At 54.1% G+C, this 14,868-nt stretch overlaps 4 protein-coding genes across 4 annotated transcripts; 1 reads left to right on the top strand and 3 right to left on the bottom strand.

Annotated features, from left to right (window-relative positions):
• Positions 1–632: 632 nt before the first annotated feature.
• Positions 633–1,584, bottom strand: CGCS363_v007175 (putative prefoldin subunit 3; the record flags this gene model as incomplete). The annotated part of the gene is made up of 6 exons (XM_036639024.1): positions 633–749; positions 805–930; positions 981–1,079; positions 1,133–1,244; positions 1,361–1,486; positions 1,550–1,584. The coding sequence occupies 6 exons, from the start codon at positions 1,582–1,584 to the stop codon at positions 633–635; spliced, it is 615 nt and encodes a 204-aa protein (XP_036495273.1).
• An 877-nt stretch (positions 1,585–2,461) lies between these two features.
• RINT1 (RAD50-interacting protein 1) lies at positions 2,462–4,885 on the bottom strand (the record flags this gene model as incomplete). The annotated part of the gene is made up of 2 exons (XM_036639023.1): positions 2,462–2,931; positions 2,983–4,885. 2 exons carry the CDS (start codon positions 4,883–4,885, stop codon positions 2,462–2,464), a joined length of 2,373 nt encoding a protein of 790 aa, XP_036495344.1.
• Positions 4,886–8,514: 3,629 nt separating this feature from the next.
• On the top strand, positions 8,515–9,472 carry CGCS363_v007173 (uncharacterized protein; the record flags this gene model as incomplete). Its single annotated transcript, XM_036639022.1, has 4 exons — positions 8,515–8,542; positions 8,600–8,668; positions 8,721–9,048; positions 9,100–9,472. The coding sequence occupies 4 exons, from the start codon at positions 8,515–8,517 to the stop codon at positions 9,470–9,472; spliced, it is 798 nt and encodes a 265-aa protein (XP_036495274.1).
• A 1,158-nt stretch (positions 9,473–10,630) lies between these two features.
• On the bottom strand, positions 10,631–13,715 carry Man1b1-0 (Endoplasmic reticulum mannosyl-oligosaccharide 1,2-alpha-mannosidase; the record flags this gene model as incomplete). Its single annotated transcript, XM_036639021.1, has 3 exons — positions 10,631–10,925; positions 10,987–11,954; positions 12,006–13,715. The coding sequence occupies 3 exons, from the start codon at positions 13,713–13,715 to the stop codon at positions 10,631–10,633; spliced, it is 2,973 nt and encodes a 990-aa protein (XP_036495345.1).
• Between the last annotated feature and the right edge of the window lie 1,153 nt (positions 13,716–14,868).

Genomic DNA, 14,868 nt, shown 5'->3' with positions numbered 1-14,868 from the left:
CACCCGCATCTAATAGATACGAAGTACGTATGCTCTTTCCCATCAGCTCCATGAGCATCGCCCGCCACGACACTTACGTAACCCACTAAACCGCCGCCCACGCGCGGCCAGAGGCGCTGTAGATTGGTAGATTAGTGCATCTCGGCGAACGGCACCAAGCCCTGCCAGTCAACCTGGAACCCGGCCAGCCAGCGAGGTAGCATGCAGTGTTCTAGCACTGATTCGTTGGGCGGCATGAGTCGAGCAACTCAAGTGGCTGACTGGCTTATTTCCGGCCCTATGAGACATCGGATGGTTCTCAACGAGGTTGCTGTTGGGACGTGACATATGTCTGCTGGTGGGCGGTTCGCTGCGCTGGGACGATTAAGTCCGTGGTGTTGCACGGAACAGTTCTGTTAGGCTCAAGACACCATCGGCAGCCGGGGTCTTTCACAATCCGGACTATGTATTTGATGGCTAAGCCACGCTCATTAGACCGATTGCCCGTCATTTAACCCTGGGACTCGTTTGAGGCTCTCAATCTCCGGGGCCGCATCATGACGAATCTTTTAGGGGTTGGAAAATCCGCACACGAGGCCTCCTTGAATTGCTGAAAAAATCATGAAATCTTTTAATTGGTATCAACTCTCCGACTAGCCACCAGCCTTGGTCTTGTCCTCGTCCTTTTCGGCGCCCTTTCCGTCTTCCTTGTCTTTGCGCTTCTGAACAACCTCCCAGTTGTAGACTCTCGCAATGGCAACTTCCATGGTCTGTTCTCTCTGTCAATGGGCGGTGCTCTGGGCAGCTCAAGGGTCGTGAACGTACCGTAATCTGCTCTCTCAGGAAGTCCAAGTCCTCCTCGCAGTTTGATAGACTCAGTTTCGCCGTCGACAGCTTGGATTGCAGCAGCGTCTCGGCCTCGTCGATGGGGTACGACAGCATCACGTTGGCCTGGCTTCGATCAGCATCATCATCACGCGTTCTGTTCAGAGAAAACGCACGCCCAGCCAGATGTAGACCTCGTTCGTCGGCGGGATCTTCGCCTTGGAGTATAGAGTGTCGTTCAGCTCGAAAGTCGTCTCAATCGGTTCGTCCTCATCCTGCGCAGTGTCAACACCCCCTATCTTGTTGCCCTGCAAATGATGACTCCAACCTGTCTGAGCTTCAAGAACTGCACGGAGTCGAGCGTCTTCTGGATGTCGGGAATCTTGTCCTTCAATCCAGCCATACGCTTCTGAAGGTTCAGCTCCATGAACTGGTATTTCCTGCACGCACACCAAGTGTTACCAAATTGTCCTGTCGTGTGCCCCTCATTCGTCGTTTCGGTGTCCCTTCCGATTCGAAGTGCGGGCGGGCGCTCGTCCATTGCTGGGCGACTCACGAAATCATCTCCTGGAAGTTGCGCAGAGTGGGCTCGACATCTTCGCGGGTCGTGACGTAGTCCTCGACCTTGTCGACGAACGGCGCCTTGGGGATTCCTCGAGGGTTGCTAGGCGTAGCATCCTTGCTGCGTAAAGAGAAATTGGGTCAGTTTCGTTAAAATGACTGAGCACGAACTTGAGGCAGTTACCTGGCCGTCTCCGGCTTCTTTCCCTCTGCCGACATTGTAGAAATAGCGAGATGGTGCTTCAGCGCATCATCTGTTGGTCGGAAGGAGCTTGCGATTTTTCGCCAACGGTGTGGAGGGGAGCTGCAGTGACGGTCCGCTACTCACCCGATCTACGGTGGCCTGTTCACCGAGGTGAGGTCTACCTTCCCTGCTATGTACCTAAAGTACCCAACTTGACTTGGCACGGGCGGATGGTGGGGTAGCTTGCTACCTTACACAGATGCCACACCGAGACACCGAGATGTTCATGGTCGCCTCAAATATTTCTATATGATTATTCTGTTCGTTGATGGTAATAGTTGTGTCATGTTTCTTTCAAGTGCACGGTGGTTTCTTCAGCTGATTTACCACCATCGTCATTATAGTGACTTCTGACTTCAAATCATCCACCCCACTGCCGTCTTCGTCGTCATCTACACACGCATCATTGTTCAACTTGCATCGACTGTCTTTCACGGCCTCAAATATCATTAATCAATTCACAGCGCTGGAAGCCATCTTCCCATACCGCCTGGGAGCAACCCATAATAAGGACATTCGAAGCAAAAAATAGTAAATAAAGGCAAAAGAAATGGTCATGTTCCGAAACCGAGAATCGAACTCGGGGCTATGCCTAACCTCGCATCGCAGATGAGAGGGCATCATGTTGGCCACTACACCATATCGGATTCAGTTGTTGAAAGCCTGCGCCGTTGCGGAGACTTGTGTGTGGTGGAGCGGGGCCGCAAAGCCTGCACGATCCCGCGATTAGGGCCAGGAGTGGAGGTGACCGGATTGAAGTATTCATTGGTTAAGATCTTTCGTTCATCATGATATTGTACAAAGCCTTTCATGCCGCCGTCATACAAGTCTAATGCCGGGCAAACCCCCCTTCTATTCCTTATTCTCAACCCTGCGCTGCAGAATGTGTCTCGCGTTCGCGGGGGTAAGCGTGTCGATGTCCAGCTCTTCCAGCGTCTTCTTCGCCTCCGTGTTATCAGTGAACACCCTGTCGCTGGCATCCTTGAGCGACAGCCCTCCCTCCACAGCTTCGGTTGGCAAGTTGAGCAGTTTCAGTGCATCGACCAGGCTAGTCATCGCCCCGACGCCGTTGGGGATGTACCTCTCCACGAGGGCAAAGATGGCGTTCACGTCTCGGGTGAACTGCGCTGCACCGAACGCCGTGAAGCTAGCCCTCATAAGAACCTCACCCCAGAGCAGATCCTGCAGTTTGTCGAGGGTGGAGCGCCATGTACGGCGGAAGGCAGCGGTGCTGAGTGCCTTGACGAGGAAATCCAGGTTGCGCTTCAGGATCCTCAGCGGCTCATCCAGCTCAGGGGTGACGGCCAGCTGAGACGGGTCGACTGCGGCAACGTTAGTCAATGCTTCGGTCTTGGTATCGCAGGTCCACTTACCCTCTGCACCACTATCGCTAATGGTCGTCCACTGCGTTCTCGTCGCATAGGCCCTGAAGGCCTTGTAATGGGAGTCGGCAAGTGCGTTGACCAAGAAATCCTGCGCCGTCTTACGTCGCAGACTATACGCCGCAATCGTCTCGTCAAATAGGATGCCATCGTCCGTATCAGACCCGACGGCCGTGGACGTGCGGTCCTTGACCTCTTCGTAGCTCATCTCGCCAGACATTCTGGAAGGCTCGCCATCTTTGGTCGCGCGTGATTGAAGCTGGTCCCACAGCGTGACGAAGAACTCCTCGTTGCTCCAATCCTTGAGGGTGTTGACGACGTGATCGGCACTCCCATAGACCTTGCACAGAGATTCAAGAGCGCCCGTGCCTTCGAGAGCTGCAAGCTGTTCTTTCGTGACGCCGTGCAATGTCCTGCCGACGGTTGATGTGAGCGCTTGGTAGGCCTCGAGAGAACCACGCAGGCGATCGTGGAACTCGTCGAGGATGTCGAGCTGAATGCCGATCAAGAAGCGGATCTTGTGCTTAAACGTCCGGACTCTCTCGTACTGGGTCGTGATCGATCTCAACAGGTCAGTAACCCGCACAGCGCCAAAGGTGGGCTTCGTCTTTCCGGTGCCAGTATAGTCGTAATCGATGTTGCGCGCGTCTGGTGTTGCCATGATGGCCTGGAAGCGTTCCATGGCGAACGCCTTCTCCGCCTGGAACCAGGGCTCGAACCACTCCTCCAGAACCTCGGACGCAAGACCAGGCCAGCCTTGTTCCGCATTTCCGCCGTCGTAGTTGAACTTAGAGCGGATGTTCTCATCAAATGTCATAAGCTGGCCCATGAGGCTGCTCAGGAATGTCGGGTTATTAGCAGCATCTGCGGTCGCGGCCTTGACCTTTTCCCTCATGACAGGGAGCATGCTCGTGATGAAGGCGCAAACTGGGTCGACGTACACCAAGCTGTTTCCAGCAGGTGTATCGCGGAGTTTGGCAGCCAGAGTGAAGCCGAGGTTATCTCTGAAGAAGTCTTCCCACTTTTCAATGGTCGCCAGAAACCAAGGGAAGCAGTGTGTCCCTATCGCGTCAGGTTTGCTTGTTGGTTTTTCGCTCATGAAGTGGAAGCGGAACTCTGATACAAAGATCTTGCTCATGACGTCAAACGGAAGAAGGCTGACGATCGACTTGTTCAGTGTGACCTCGGGAATTTGCAGGTCGATCAGCTTCTCGAAGCATGCCAGCCACTCCTCGTCCATTTCAGATGTCGGATCAACCAAGGGCCACGACCTCTTGCTCAGTATAGCCTCTAGCTCGCCAGACATAATCTTCTTCATCTCGTCCCACAACTTATCAGCGACGTTGCGAACATGGTTGACTAGATGAACAGCCGCGTCGTCCGCCGGCCCGGAGAGCTCCTCCAACCGCCTAGACAGCTGCTTCAGCTTCGAGTACGGCTCCAGCGCGGCCTTAGGGCTTTCGGGGAGATGGGACCGGGCTTCAGCCCTCAGCCTGTCCACGTCCTGCAGGAGTACCAGGTATTTCTGCGCCAGCTCAATCGTCTGCAGCTTCTTCATAGGCCTTTGCAGCCTGGCAATGGCCTGGTTCGGCGCATCAGACGCTGCGGCGATCTTGACACGGACGTCGATGCTGTGCTGCAGTTCCTGGAAGTCTTGTATACGCTGAGCGAGCGAGGACTGGCGGTCGCCAGCGGTTCGGCGGGCTTCGTCGAGCTGTTTGACGGCGTTATCGAGCTGGGACTGGAGCTGGCTACGCTGGACTTCGACATTGGCGATCAGGGAGTCGAGGTTCTCGAGGTCGGTGGTGGATTGTAGCTTGTCGTCGAGGAAATCTTCGACTCGAATGTCTAGAGCGCCGCCCGTCTGGGCGCGCGCATCGGATATAGTTGTCATAGCGGGCTGGTCCGGTGTGGTGTTGCGACACGGCAAGTCTGGATATTGAGATCGCAACGTATGGTCTGAACAATGACGTGGAGCTTGAGCTCCGCTGTAGTGGGGTTATATGCATTTGTCGAGCTGTGTGCTTATGTACGTTATTTATGTAGTTAGCCGATGTTTTCCAAACACCTTGTTGAATAGTGATGGGATGAACTCTTCAATATGGGATCAATACCAAGGAGAGGAACCTTTGAAAATACTATTTGAAGGCTTGAAGAAATTAAGAGGACAAAGGCTTGACAAACCTCAAGCTAATTAAACCTCTTGGGTTGCATTCGACACTGGTGTGTCTAACAATGTCACCAGGAAGGACAGATAGCCCCAGAAGGAAGACCAACGGTAAACCTTTTGACCACTGGATCCGACTGGAAAATGAGAGCTGGACGTAGATCCTTGGTAGATGAGGACTGCTGCGCTGCGCTGCGCTGACCTCGAGCGCAAAGACTGCCCCACAATTGACGCCAACACGGGACGGAGCGGGCATGTGATATTGAAGCAGGCCGGGACCGGTAAACCCACAGTTCGGACCGGGTGTGTGGAGATGTGAGACACCGGAACCGACCGAGCTATAGCAGCTGGCACAGAGCTCGATGACCTTGTTTTCCAGGGAGCTATGCCCGAGACGGTCTAATTTCCCTGTGTCTGCGTGACTGTATTTCCTACGTATTTAACTACTTACATCACGAGCGATAGTGACGACGACGACGAAGACGACGACGACGAAGACGACGACGACGATAACGACAATAGTGAAAAAACGTCACCGGCGCCCTGCATTCTCTCCGTCAGAGTTCCAGGACCATGCCGGACGACCGACAAAAATTTCGTCGTATACTCTCGCTCCTGTATGCCATTGGAAAGGAAATAACCCTCTGATTAGAGTGGGTTGGACAAGGCTGGCCGAGGCCACTGCGGAGACTACTGGCGATCGACCCGCGGATCGTGAAGACGACACTGGAGCTGCTGGGGGAATGGTCTGCATTGCAGATCCAACTTTCACTTTCGCATCGAAGACGATGTCCGCAATCTTGTCGGCTGAATGGAAGCCGAAGCAGATGCCAGACTTTCGATAGATCCTGGGTCAAGAGACAGCTCAACAAAGTGCACAGACCGAAGTTAGTCACCAGCCACATATTATTGTCAACAGACGCAGCGCTTCGGCACCTCCAACATCCGTCCAGCCCAGCAACAGTCAGTCGCAAAATCTCATAAGGAGGCTTGGTAGCGCTTGATGAGATGTGGCTGAGGGTTTACACGGGCTGATAGTGAGTCACCATGAAGTTGTTGTTGCTCCTGATGGCCAGAACAGACTGAACAGCTGGCTAGTGTACTGTCTGTGTATCCGTGAAGGAAGCTGAGAGACGCAGGCAGATTGCGTCAATGGCTTGTGGCTTGGTTCTGTGCGAACAGATGGTAATGGCCGCCCTTTGATGCTGTCAAGGACGCCTAAAGATAGTGATGCTACGGGGGATGGCTGGAGGGTGAACACATGGACTCCCGAGATCTACACATATCGGGTGCCGGCGAGCCGGGCATTTTAAGCCAGTGGAGGCAAGACAGCGTTAGCGCCCACCAACATCCGTCCATGCGGGATCGAGAGACAGCAGTCAGCTGAAGTGACAGATGTCGATGGGATGGAAGATATTTTTGTCAACGGGCATCTTCGAACGATGCGTGAGAATGGAGATCGTTGACCGCCATCAGAGACGCAAGCGGTGTGTTGGGCAACGGCTGTCTGACTTTGTGTGGTGGAGTTGATAGGAAACCGATGGGTCTCGCCGATGGGTAAAAAAGCACGGAGCCGTCTGGGGTTCCTGCGAGAGGGATCCGCCCAGCAGGGGAGCAAGTCGACTGCGTATATCGTCCAGAAGTGGCAAGCTGTAGAAGATAAAGTAGCTGACCGTATCTGTGGCAGGGTGCGCCGAGTCTGTAAGGTCCCACGAGAGGATTCTTGGCCCGTCGTGTTGGGTTATGGGATCCGAGATTCAGATGCAGTCGCCGTGCCAACAAGGGGTGGGCAAAGACGGACGGGCTTGGGATGCCGGAAACAACGCATCACCAAGAATCGACGACAGCGAGTCGAAGAGGGAGAAAAGCAAGGCAACAGCTGGACCCATGCTCCGGGTGTCATCTTCAAATGCAGGAACCCCCGAGGCCTTGTTCCCGCGTCGAGTCGTGTGCATGTTTGGATTGGGTTAGGTGAGCGGCAGGCTGAAGCAAGCGACGGACAAACAGGGAAAGCTGCACGATGCGAGGCGGTTGGCGGCCACAATCCCGTGGTGGTGTCGTTACCCGCGTCGTTGAAGAGGAGCTGAATGCAAGAGAGAAGAGAAGAGGACCTGAATTGCGCCCGAAAAGAGCTTGGGCTAGAATTCGATGCCAGGAACAACAGGTGCGCTAAGATGCAGACTTAGATTTGACGGGGGGTGAGCGCCTGGACACGATGGGCACACCTGGCGCGGGATGGGGGGGACCCCTGGAAGAAGGGAAAGACGTCACCCAGCCACCGGGCTTTTTTTGCAGTTGGCGACAGGCTAGAGTGGGCCCCCGCCTTCCAAGTCGGGCAACGCAGCAGCCACAGCAGCTAGGGAAAGGTACGTACCCAGCGCCTGGAAGGCCACCCCCGGACGAACCTGGGAGCCAGAACAGTATCAAAGTGGGGCTGCCCAGGAACCGCTGCAACGCTGCTAATCGCCCGGACAACGCTCTCCTTGCGCCACGAGTAAATAGAGGAGGTTGGCGTAGCTACGTAACGCCTTGCAACGACCGCACTTCCTGTCCATCTTGGCTGCGTTTGGGTCCTAAGTGGGATGGCAGGACCAATTGCACCTCATCCTGGAGCCTTTTTCCCATCCATCAAGATCCATCCATCACCCTTTTTCTCTCTTGCCCATCACCCAGCCATCTGAATATTCACCTCTGCAACCGCCTCTACGTACAAACCTCCCGTCCATCCCGAATCTGCGGGCACATCCCGCCTTCAAACTCTGGACACACCTTTTTTTGTGCGGGAACCTGATCCAGAGACAAAACTAAGTCCACCCTTCCCTCCCCTTGAGCTCCCCAGCCATCCCAATATCCACGAGAAGATCTACCTACCTACCTCTTCCCGCGCCCACCTTTGAAGACCTTACCCGTCACATCCACTCTACACTACACTCACTCAAACACTTTGCGTCCTTCGTTCACCGTCAATTCCAAAAGAGACAGCATCCAAAAAGTGGTAGTTTGTTCAGTGTCTGACATACAGGAAAGAGTCTCCATCGCCTACCTCGCAGGTCCAACACCGTCCCGCATTCCTCGCGGTGTTCTCCAGCAGTTCGGTTCTTCTTCAACCCAGCTCTACATTCCACACTCTTCGCGAGGCATCAACGCCATTCACTCCCGAGACCTCGCATTCCTCGCACCACGAGTCGACTCCCCGCGCGATTAGTCCGTCCCCAGACGACAAGGAAAGACAAGCAGCGTGCCAACGCTGAAGGTGCCTGGACCAGAACCCGACCGTCGCTCCGCTATCACGGAGGACGGGCGAGGGTTGCTTGAGACCTCTCGTTAGAGTGGAGGAGTAGGAACACATAGTCAACATGGCGAAATTCCAGGTTGGCTGGTATCGTGAGTCGACCCCTCTCCATTCTGGAAAAGCGGCAGCTTGAGCTAACACTTCCACAGGGTTTGTGCCGTTCCTAGGATACCACCATGTCTTGATGATCTTGATTGCAATTGCCATCATCCTTCTTTGTAAGCTCCATCGGTCGCCATCTCCAAGAACCATCACTAACGCACCCGGCAGCTCTATTACTGGCAGGCTGCTCATCGTCATCACCTTTGATCCCCGATATCTTCCTCCTGTCCCTGTACTATGACAGTTACACTGCCGTCCCCGACACGGCGCAAGTAGACTACAATGTTCACACCGCCATCGAGAACATCGCTGGCGACGCCCGTCTCGCCGCTCGTGTCGGCTACTTTGGTATCTGCATCAGCCCCGACGGTGGCAGTTGGCTTTGCAGCAACAATGCCACTGCTCTGGCCAATGAAGTCTCCGTCGACCAGGATCCTCTCAACCTGATCTGGCTCGCCGCCCAGTTCAAGGACATGATTGTTTTCCCCTACCTCATGTGAGTCGCCTCTGCTAACCACCTCTAAAACCGCCCACTGACAACCACCAGCATCATCGCCATTATCTTTGCCTTCGTCTGCTTCCTGCTTCTGGCTACCTTCCCCGGATGGCACGAGGAGGAGGACTCTGAGGGCTCCGACCGCGAAGTGAAGCCCTTTCCCTCGCGACCCGTCTCCCAGATCTCCCTCGCCATCATCTTCATCGCCTCCATCTTCGTGCTGGTGTCGGTATTATGGCAGCACACCGCCTCCGTAGCAGCTTCCATCATCGCTCAAGACTTTGGCAACGGAGCCGTCAAATCCGGTGTCGGATCGTCCGCCATGGTCCTCGGTTGGTTCAGCTTCACACTACTCATCATCGTCACCATCGGTCTGCTAGTCATGATCCTGAGTATCCGCGTCCTTAGCCAAATGGTCGGCTAGTCGCGCCAATCGAAATGAATAGATGAAGAAGATTTGACGACGACGACAAGATGTGTAGAAGATGGGGCCCGAAGCCCGCAAGGAACGCTTTGTACATGGGGAGAGCGCGATTTTACGCCTCACCGAGACCCATCAGCACATTCATCATCGTCCAGCACAAAAAAACACACCAAGCATCAGGGACATTGGCGTTTTCGTTTCGAATTGTGTTTTTGTTTTTATACTCTATTTGCTGTTTTGGCATTTCAATTTTTTTGGGCCGGCAGGGGGCCCACGACACCAGGAAACACGTCGAAGTTTCCATGGGACCCCCCATGTTTTTAATGTTGAACGCTTCCTCGCAAGCGGCGGATGAGCAAAGAAAGAGAAGAGAGAGCACGAAACGCATAGACGATATCAGCAACGCCGCGCGGGTCTTTTTAGCCACTTCTCGCTCATGACCCTCAACTCTTACGACGACGACGACACCGAGGCCGTGGCACACGGTTACTTGAACTCTTGGGTCAGCACCCAAGGGCAATGAACGGGAAGAGTCGACGAGAGAGGATTGTGGTATGTGCAGCACGAGAAAAAAAGAAGACCGAAAAGAGAACGGCATGAGGGAAATGAAGGGAAACAAACTTTTTTTACTTGGACGGATCAACGGGATGGGAAATGTGTGTAGGAGTATGTCGACCATGATTACGGGATAAGAGTGTCATGGCCTCGAACCAAAGATGAAGATGAGATGAGAGGAAATGAAATTGAACATGCCAAAACACACACACCTCGTCTCATTCTGCTTGCGGTGATTCCACGATAACCTATCCCTCGGATAACGATCGACTTTTTGACTATTTGGAGAGTGGACAGGGAAACATCACTTGGAAAGTCACAATGAAGCCAATTAGGTAGCTTTTGTTTTTGCACTTTATACAAGAAAAGAGTCAATCGACCAATACAACAAAAAACCCCGCAATTAGCACGCCCAAAACGCCATGTTTACCCAATTGCCTTGTCCCGCCGTGATATCTCATGCTTGACTGTTCCTCTTCCCCCCTCTTTCTTCTCTCTTCTCCCTCTACCATCTCTCTCTCTCTGTTTTTAAACGTGATCATCTCCTTCTCGCTCCGCCATGCACGCAACGCAGCAACGCTTGCTAATGCACCAACATGACATCTACACAGGCCTCTTGAACGGATGCGCCTCCGTGTTGAGGACGTAGTCGTCCAGGCTGATGAGGTCGGGCTCCGAGTACAGCAGGTAAAAGTACTTTAGCGTCTCGGCGACCCAGAAGCTCTCCATCTCGTCGACGGGCTCCGGGGAGCTGGAGAGGATGTTGTCGACCGCGCTGGCGCCGTGCTCGGTGCGCGTCGCCTTGATGATGGCCTGCCACATGTTCCAGCCCTTCTCCTGCCAGATCGGGTCGCCGGTGATGCGGTACATGTACCACACCGATTCGATGGCTTCGGGTCTGGGTGAGGTGTGAGTAAGCAGAGCAATGAGAGAGTGAACACGGTTTATGGAGGACTTACCGGAGGATGTAGCGTCTAGAGTTGATGTTGACGAAGCCAGGCGGGATCTTCTCCTCGTCGAGCATGATCTTGACGTATTCCTTGTGGGACTTGGGCTTGGGGTCGGGGATTTCCTCCTCGTACACGGGAATCGTACCGACAATGCCTCCGCTAACGGGAGCATCGTTCGAGACGGTGCCCGAATCCGACGCGTCGCTGTTGATGTTGAGCTTGTTCTTGAGCGAGTTGCTGGCCTTCTCTTCGGACGTGCCCTTGCGGGGGTCCTCTGAGGCGGGGGGAGCTCTCTTCTTCAAGAGGTGCTCATCCACGTTGGACGGCGACTTGTTGAGGCCGGGCTCGGGGGCAGGCCACTCGGTCTTCTTGACATCGTTGACCTTCTTCGGTTGGTCCTTGGGGACCTTGACATCAGCGAGGGGATCGACCTTCTTCTCCTCCGCAGGCGGGGGCATGGCCTTGTCAACAGAGAGTCTGTCGACCGCGGCTGCTCTCCTAAGCTCCTCGTTCTTCTTCTCCTTCTGTCGCTCCTCCCATTCCTTCACCTGCGCGTCGCGCCAGGCGGCGGAGGGGTCAAGGTGCTCCCACCAGAGAGTCTCGTTCCAGGGGCAGCTCTCGAGAGACGCGCAAGGGACGACGGAAGCGCCCTCGGGCATGATACCGGAAGGCATGGATTCGTACGCCCAGACGCAGCCATCAGTCAGCTTCTTGGCGATTTCCAGGTCCTCGGGTCTGTCAAAGATCTTGCTTCCCAAACCAAACATGCCACCAATGAAGCAGGTAAGGTGAGTGACCTCATACTCGACTCGGGCATCGTACTCGGGATCACCAGCCGTGGAGACCTTCGCGGAGAAGAGAATGTCTCTCTCCTTGGGGACCATGGGCCTGTAGAGCAGCCACTTTTTGACAGCTGCAACTGTCTTCTCGTGCATGGTCTTGTACTTGGGCTCAAGGCCGCCAAGCATGAGATATTCCTACGAAATTAGCTCAAACTCTGGGGAAGTGCTATTATGAAAAAGACTTACTTTAGGGAAGTATTCATAGGTCGAATCCTGGCTTCCACCCATGCTGTACTGCTCGTATCCCCAGCCACCAGGAGCAAGTCCCTGAGGAATGCACTCCCATTCGGACTTCTCCTCGGGAGATGTGGGAGATGGTCTACGACCGCTGTTCCCGGGATACAAAGGCTGCTCGTTCACGATTGGCTTCGGGAAAGCCTCCTCCTTGTCGACATTGGCGTTCTTCACCACAGACTCACCATCCTCGGTAACCCCAACAGCCCGCTTTGAGAGGCCTGTCTCACGAGGTGCCACGGGCTCGTCGCGCTTCTCGTCCACGGCAGGCTTGTGGCCTTCGGGCTCTTTCATGTGCGCAGCGACGGCCGCGGCGCTGGCAGCCGCAGCCGCAGCCTGCTCCTCCTGGTAGCGAATGGCCTCCGCGGTCCTGTTGCAACCTGAAGCGTCGAGTTGCTCGGGGAAGATGCCGTTCAAGGTGGTACCGCGGTTCTGGAGATCCTCGAAAGCGTCGGTGATGCGCGCAATCGCATCGTAGTACTTGTTCTCTCCGGTCAACTGAGCGAGGCGCGTGAACTCCATAGTCATGGAACCCAGCTCAGCGACGCCGACGTTGCCAGCGCGGTGCGGCTGGGAAGCGTACTGGGGCTGCCAGTTGTAATACAGAATGGGCATGCGGTTGGGGGTATCGAAGACGCCCATCAGGATCTCGGCCAGCTCAACGGCCTTGTCCAGCAAAACGTCGTAACCACCCTTCTTTCCTCCGCTCACGTCGTACGCCGCAAGCAACCCGCCCAGGTATCTTATAATGGTTTCGAAAACGGGAATATCGCGGCGCGTGGGGCTGAAGGTGAAGTCAATATCCTTGACGGCCTTGGCAGCCTCGTCGAACTCCTCCTTCATGCCCATAATCCAGAGGGTATCGAGACCGTCCACAAGCGTAGCAGCCCAGCCACAGAAGGGGTCACGGTAGCGAGCGCTGACGGGGGAGAGCTCGTCGTGCATCCAGGCGTACTTGCGGTAACCGCCCCAAGAACGAACCATCTCAGCCTTGATCTGCGCCAGGCGTCTCTCGCGCTTCTCCTTGACGGCGGTCGTCTCGGGCTCGAACTTGTACTGGATCCTGGGGATGTCCTTGGGCTTGCCGGTCGGAAGGGGAATGATCTTGTCGGTAGGAACGGGAAAGTGCTCCTTGACCTTATGCCAATGGATCTGGGAGGTCGTCGTGGAGGCGCTGGACTCGGCGTTGTCGGCGTTGGGTCGGCCGGGAGGCTTCTTGGCGTGGAACTCGTCCTCGACGGGGATCTTGGCGGCTTTCGTGACCTCGGGCTCGTTGTCGGGGTTGTAGACGGGCATCGTGGGCGTGTTTGCGGACTTTGTGGGAATGCCCTTCTTGGGGGTCTCGGTCTTGAGCTGGGGGATCTTGACGACGGTCTGCTTGGCCGTCTGCCGCATGGGGTTCTGCTCGGGCTCATCCTCCTCCTGATCGTGAGGGTGTTCGCTGTCCGGGGGCGGGTTGTTGTTCAGAGGCTTGTTGGCGGGGGGTTCGTTGACGGGAGGCTGTTTCGCGGGCTCGGTCTTGCCCTTGGCAGGTTCATTGGGCTTGATGCTGCCGGCATAGCCTGTCGCATCCCATTCAGGGTTTTTGAAGACCTGGTATAGCATGAAAGCCATGACAAAGGCCACCAAGAGCACATAACGGCTCCTCCTGCGGGGCATCATGATTGCTTGCTTGCTCGCCGGGGCGAGTCTCTGGGGCGCAAACTTGGGGGAGTTGGGTGTAAGATCGGTCGCGTGCTACACTGCAGGTAGCGGTTCGACCGTCGATCGAGGACCCAGGGGTCCAGGGAAAGAAGAGCGGCAAGGATGGCAGTGAGTTAACGCAGTGTCATTTCTCGGTATTTGGGTGATGGTCGGATTCGAAAGGGCCCTTGAGCAGGCGGGAAGAGTGATTCAGTGTAAGGAATGGAAGAAGGGAAGGAAGGAGAGTAATTGGAGTGTGATTGAGGCAAGGCAAGACGAGGAGCAGGAAGAAAAGATACGTAGAGAATTGGATGGGATGCACGACAGTTGAGGTAAGGTGCCTAGGTAGGTCAGCAAGCAGGTAGGTGGCATGTACAGATTGGCTTTCGGCTCCATTTAGGGGGGCACACGGAGCTGCCAGGATGGCTAAGATGAACTTAAGTGTTCTAGTGCAGCGCCTCTGAGGGGAACGCGCTACGGATACAGAGCAGGGCAACCTAAGCCTTTAGGTAATATGGAGGTGGGATGTGGGTGTGTGGATGGCACGCGCATGAGCAGATACAACGTGCAACAGCGCCGACAACGTGGCACAGAAAGTATTTCGACATCAGACCAGCACTGCGCAGTTATGTACATAGGCAGTAAGCCACCCCCCTAAGTAACCGATACCCCGCACTTCCTAACTAGCCTAATCAAGCTATTTTTTCACTACTTAATACTACTACTTAATTAATATAATTATTAATATTATAACTAAAAAAAAATTAGTAATATTCTAAAAAAATAACTAATTAATTTAGAATACTTTTTTATACCCCCTAGGACCTTTAAAACGCTATTACTGAAGTTTTAGGTAGTTAGAGTATTAATACTACTACTAAACGCTATAGTATACCCTATATAACCTTATATAACTACTTTAAAAGCTCTATAAACTAATAGGAAGCTTATACTAAGTAGTAGAGGTTCTCTCCTATTTAAGAAGTTTATTTAGCTAGTTAGATCTTTATATAAAGTTAGTTAAGCTTTATACTAACCTATATATAGCTTAAAAAGATAGTTTAGAAGATCTTTAATACTTCTAGCGATTATTAACTCTTAAGTAAGAAGTAGATAGAGGGCTTTTTATACT

Source organism: Colletotrichum siamense, assembly GCF_013390195.1.
Source record: "Colletotrichum siamense strain Cg363 chromosome Unknown KSG_Cg363_contig04, whole genome shotgun sequence".
Classification (NCBI taxonomy): Eukaryota; Fungi; Ascomycota; class Sordariomycetes; order Glomerellales; family Glomerellaceae; genus Colletotrichum; species Colletotrichum siamense.
This window is presented reverse-complemented; position numbering and strand designations above follow the sequence as displayed.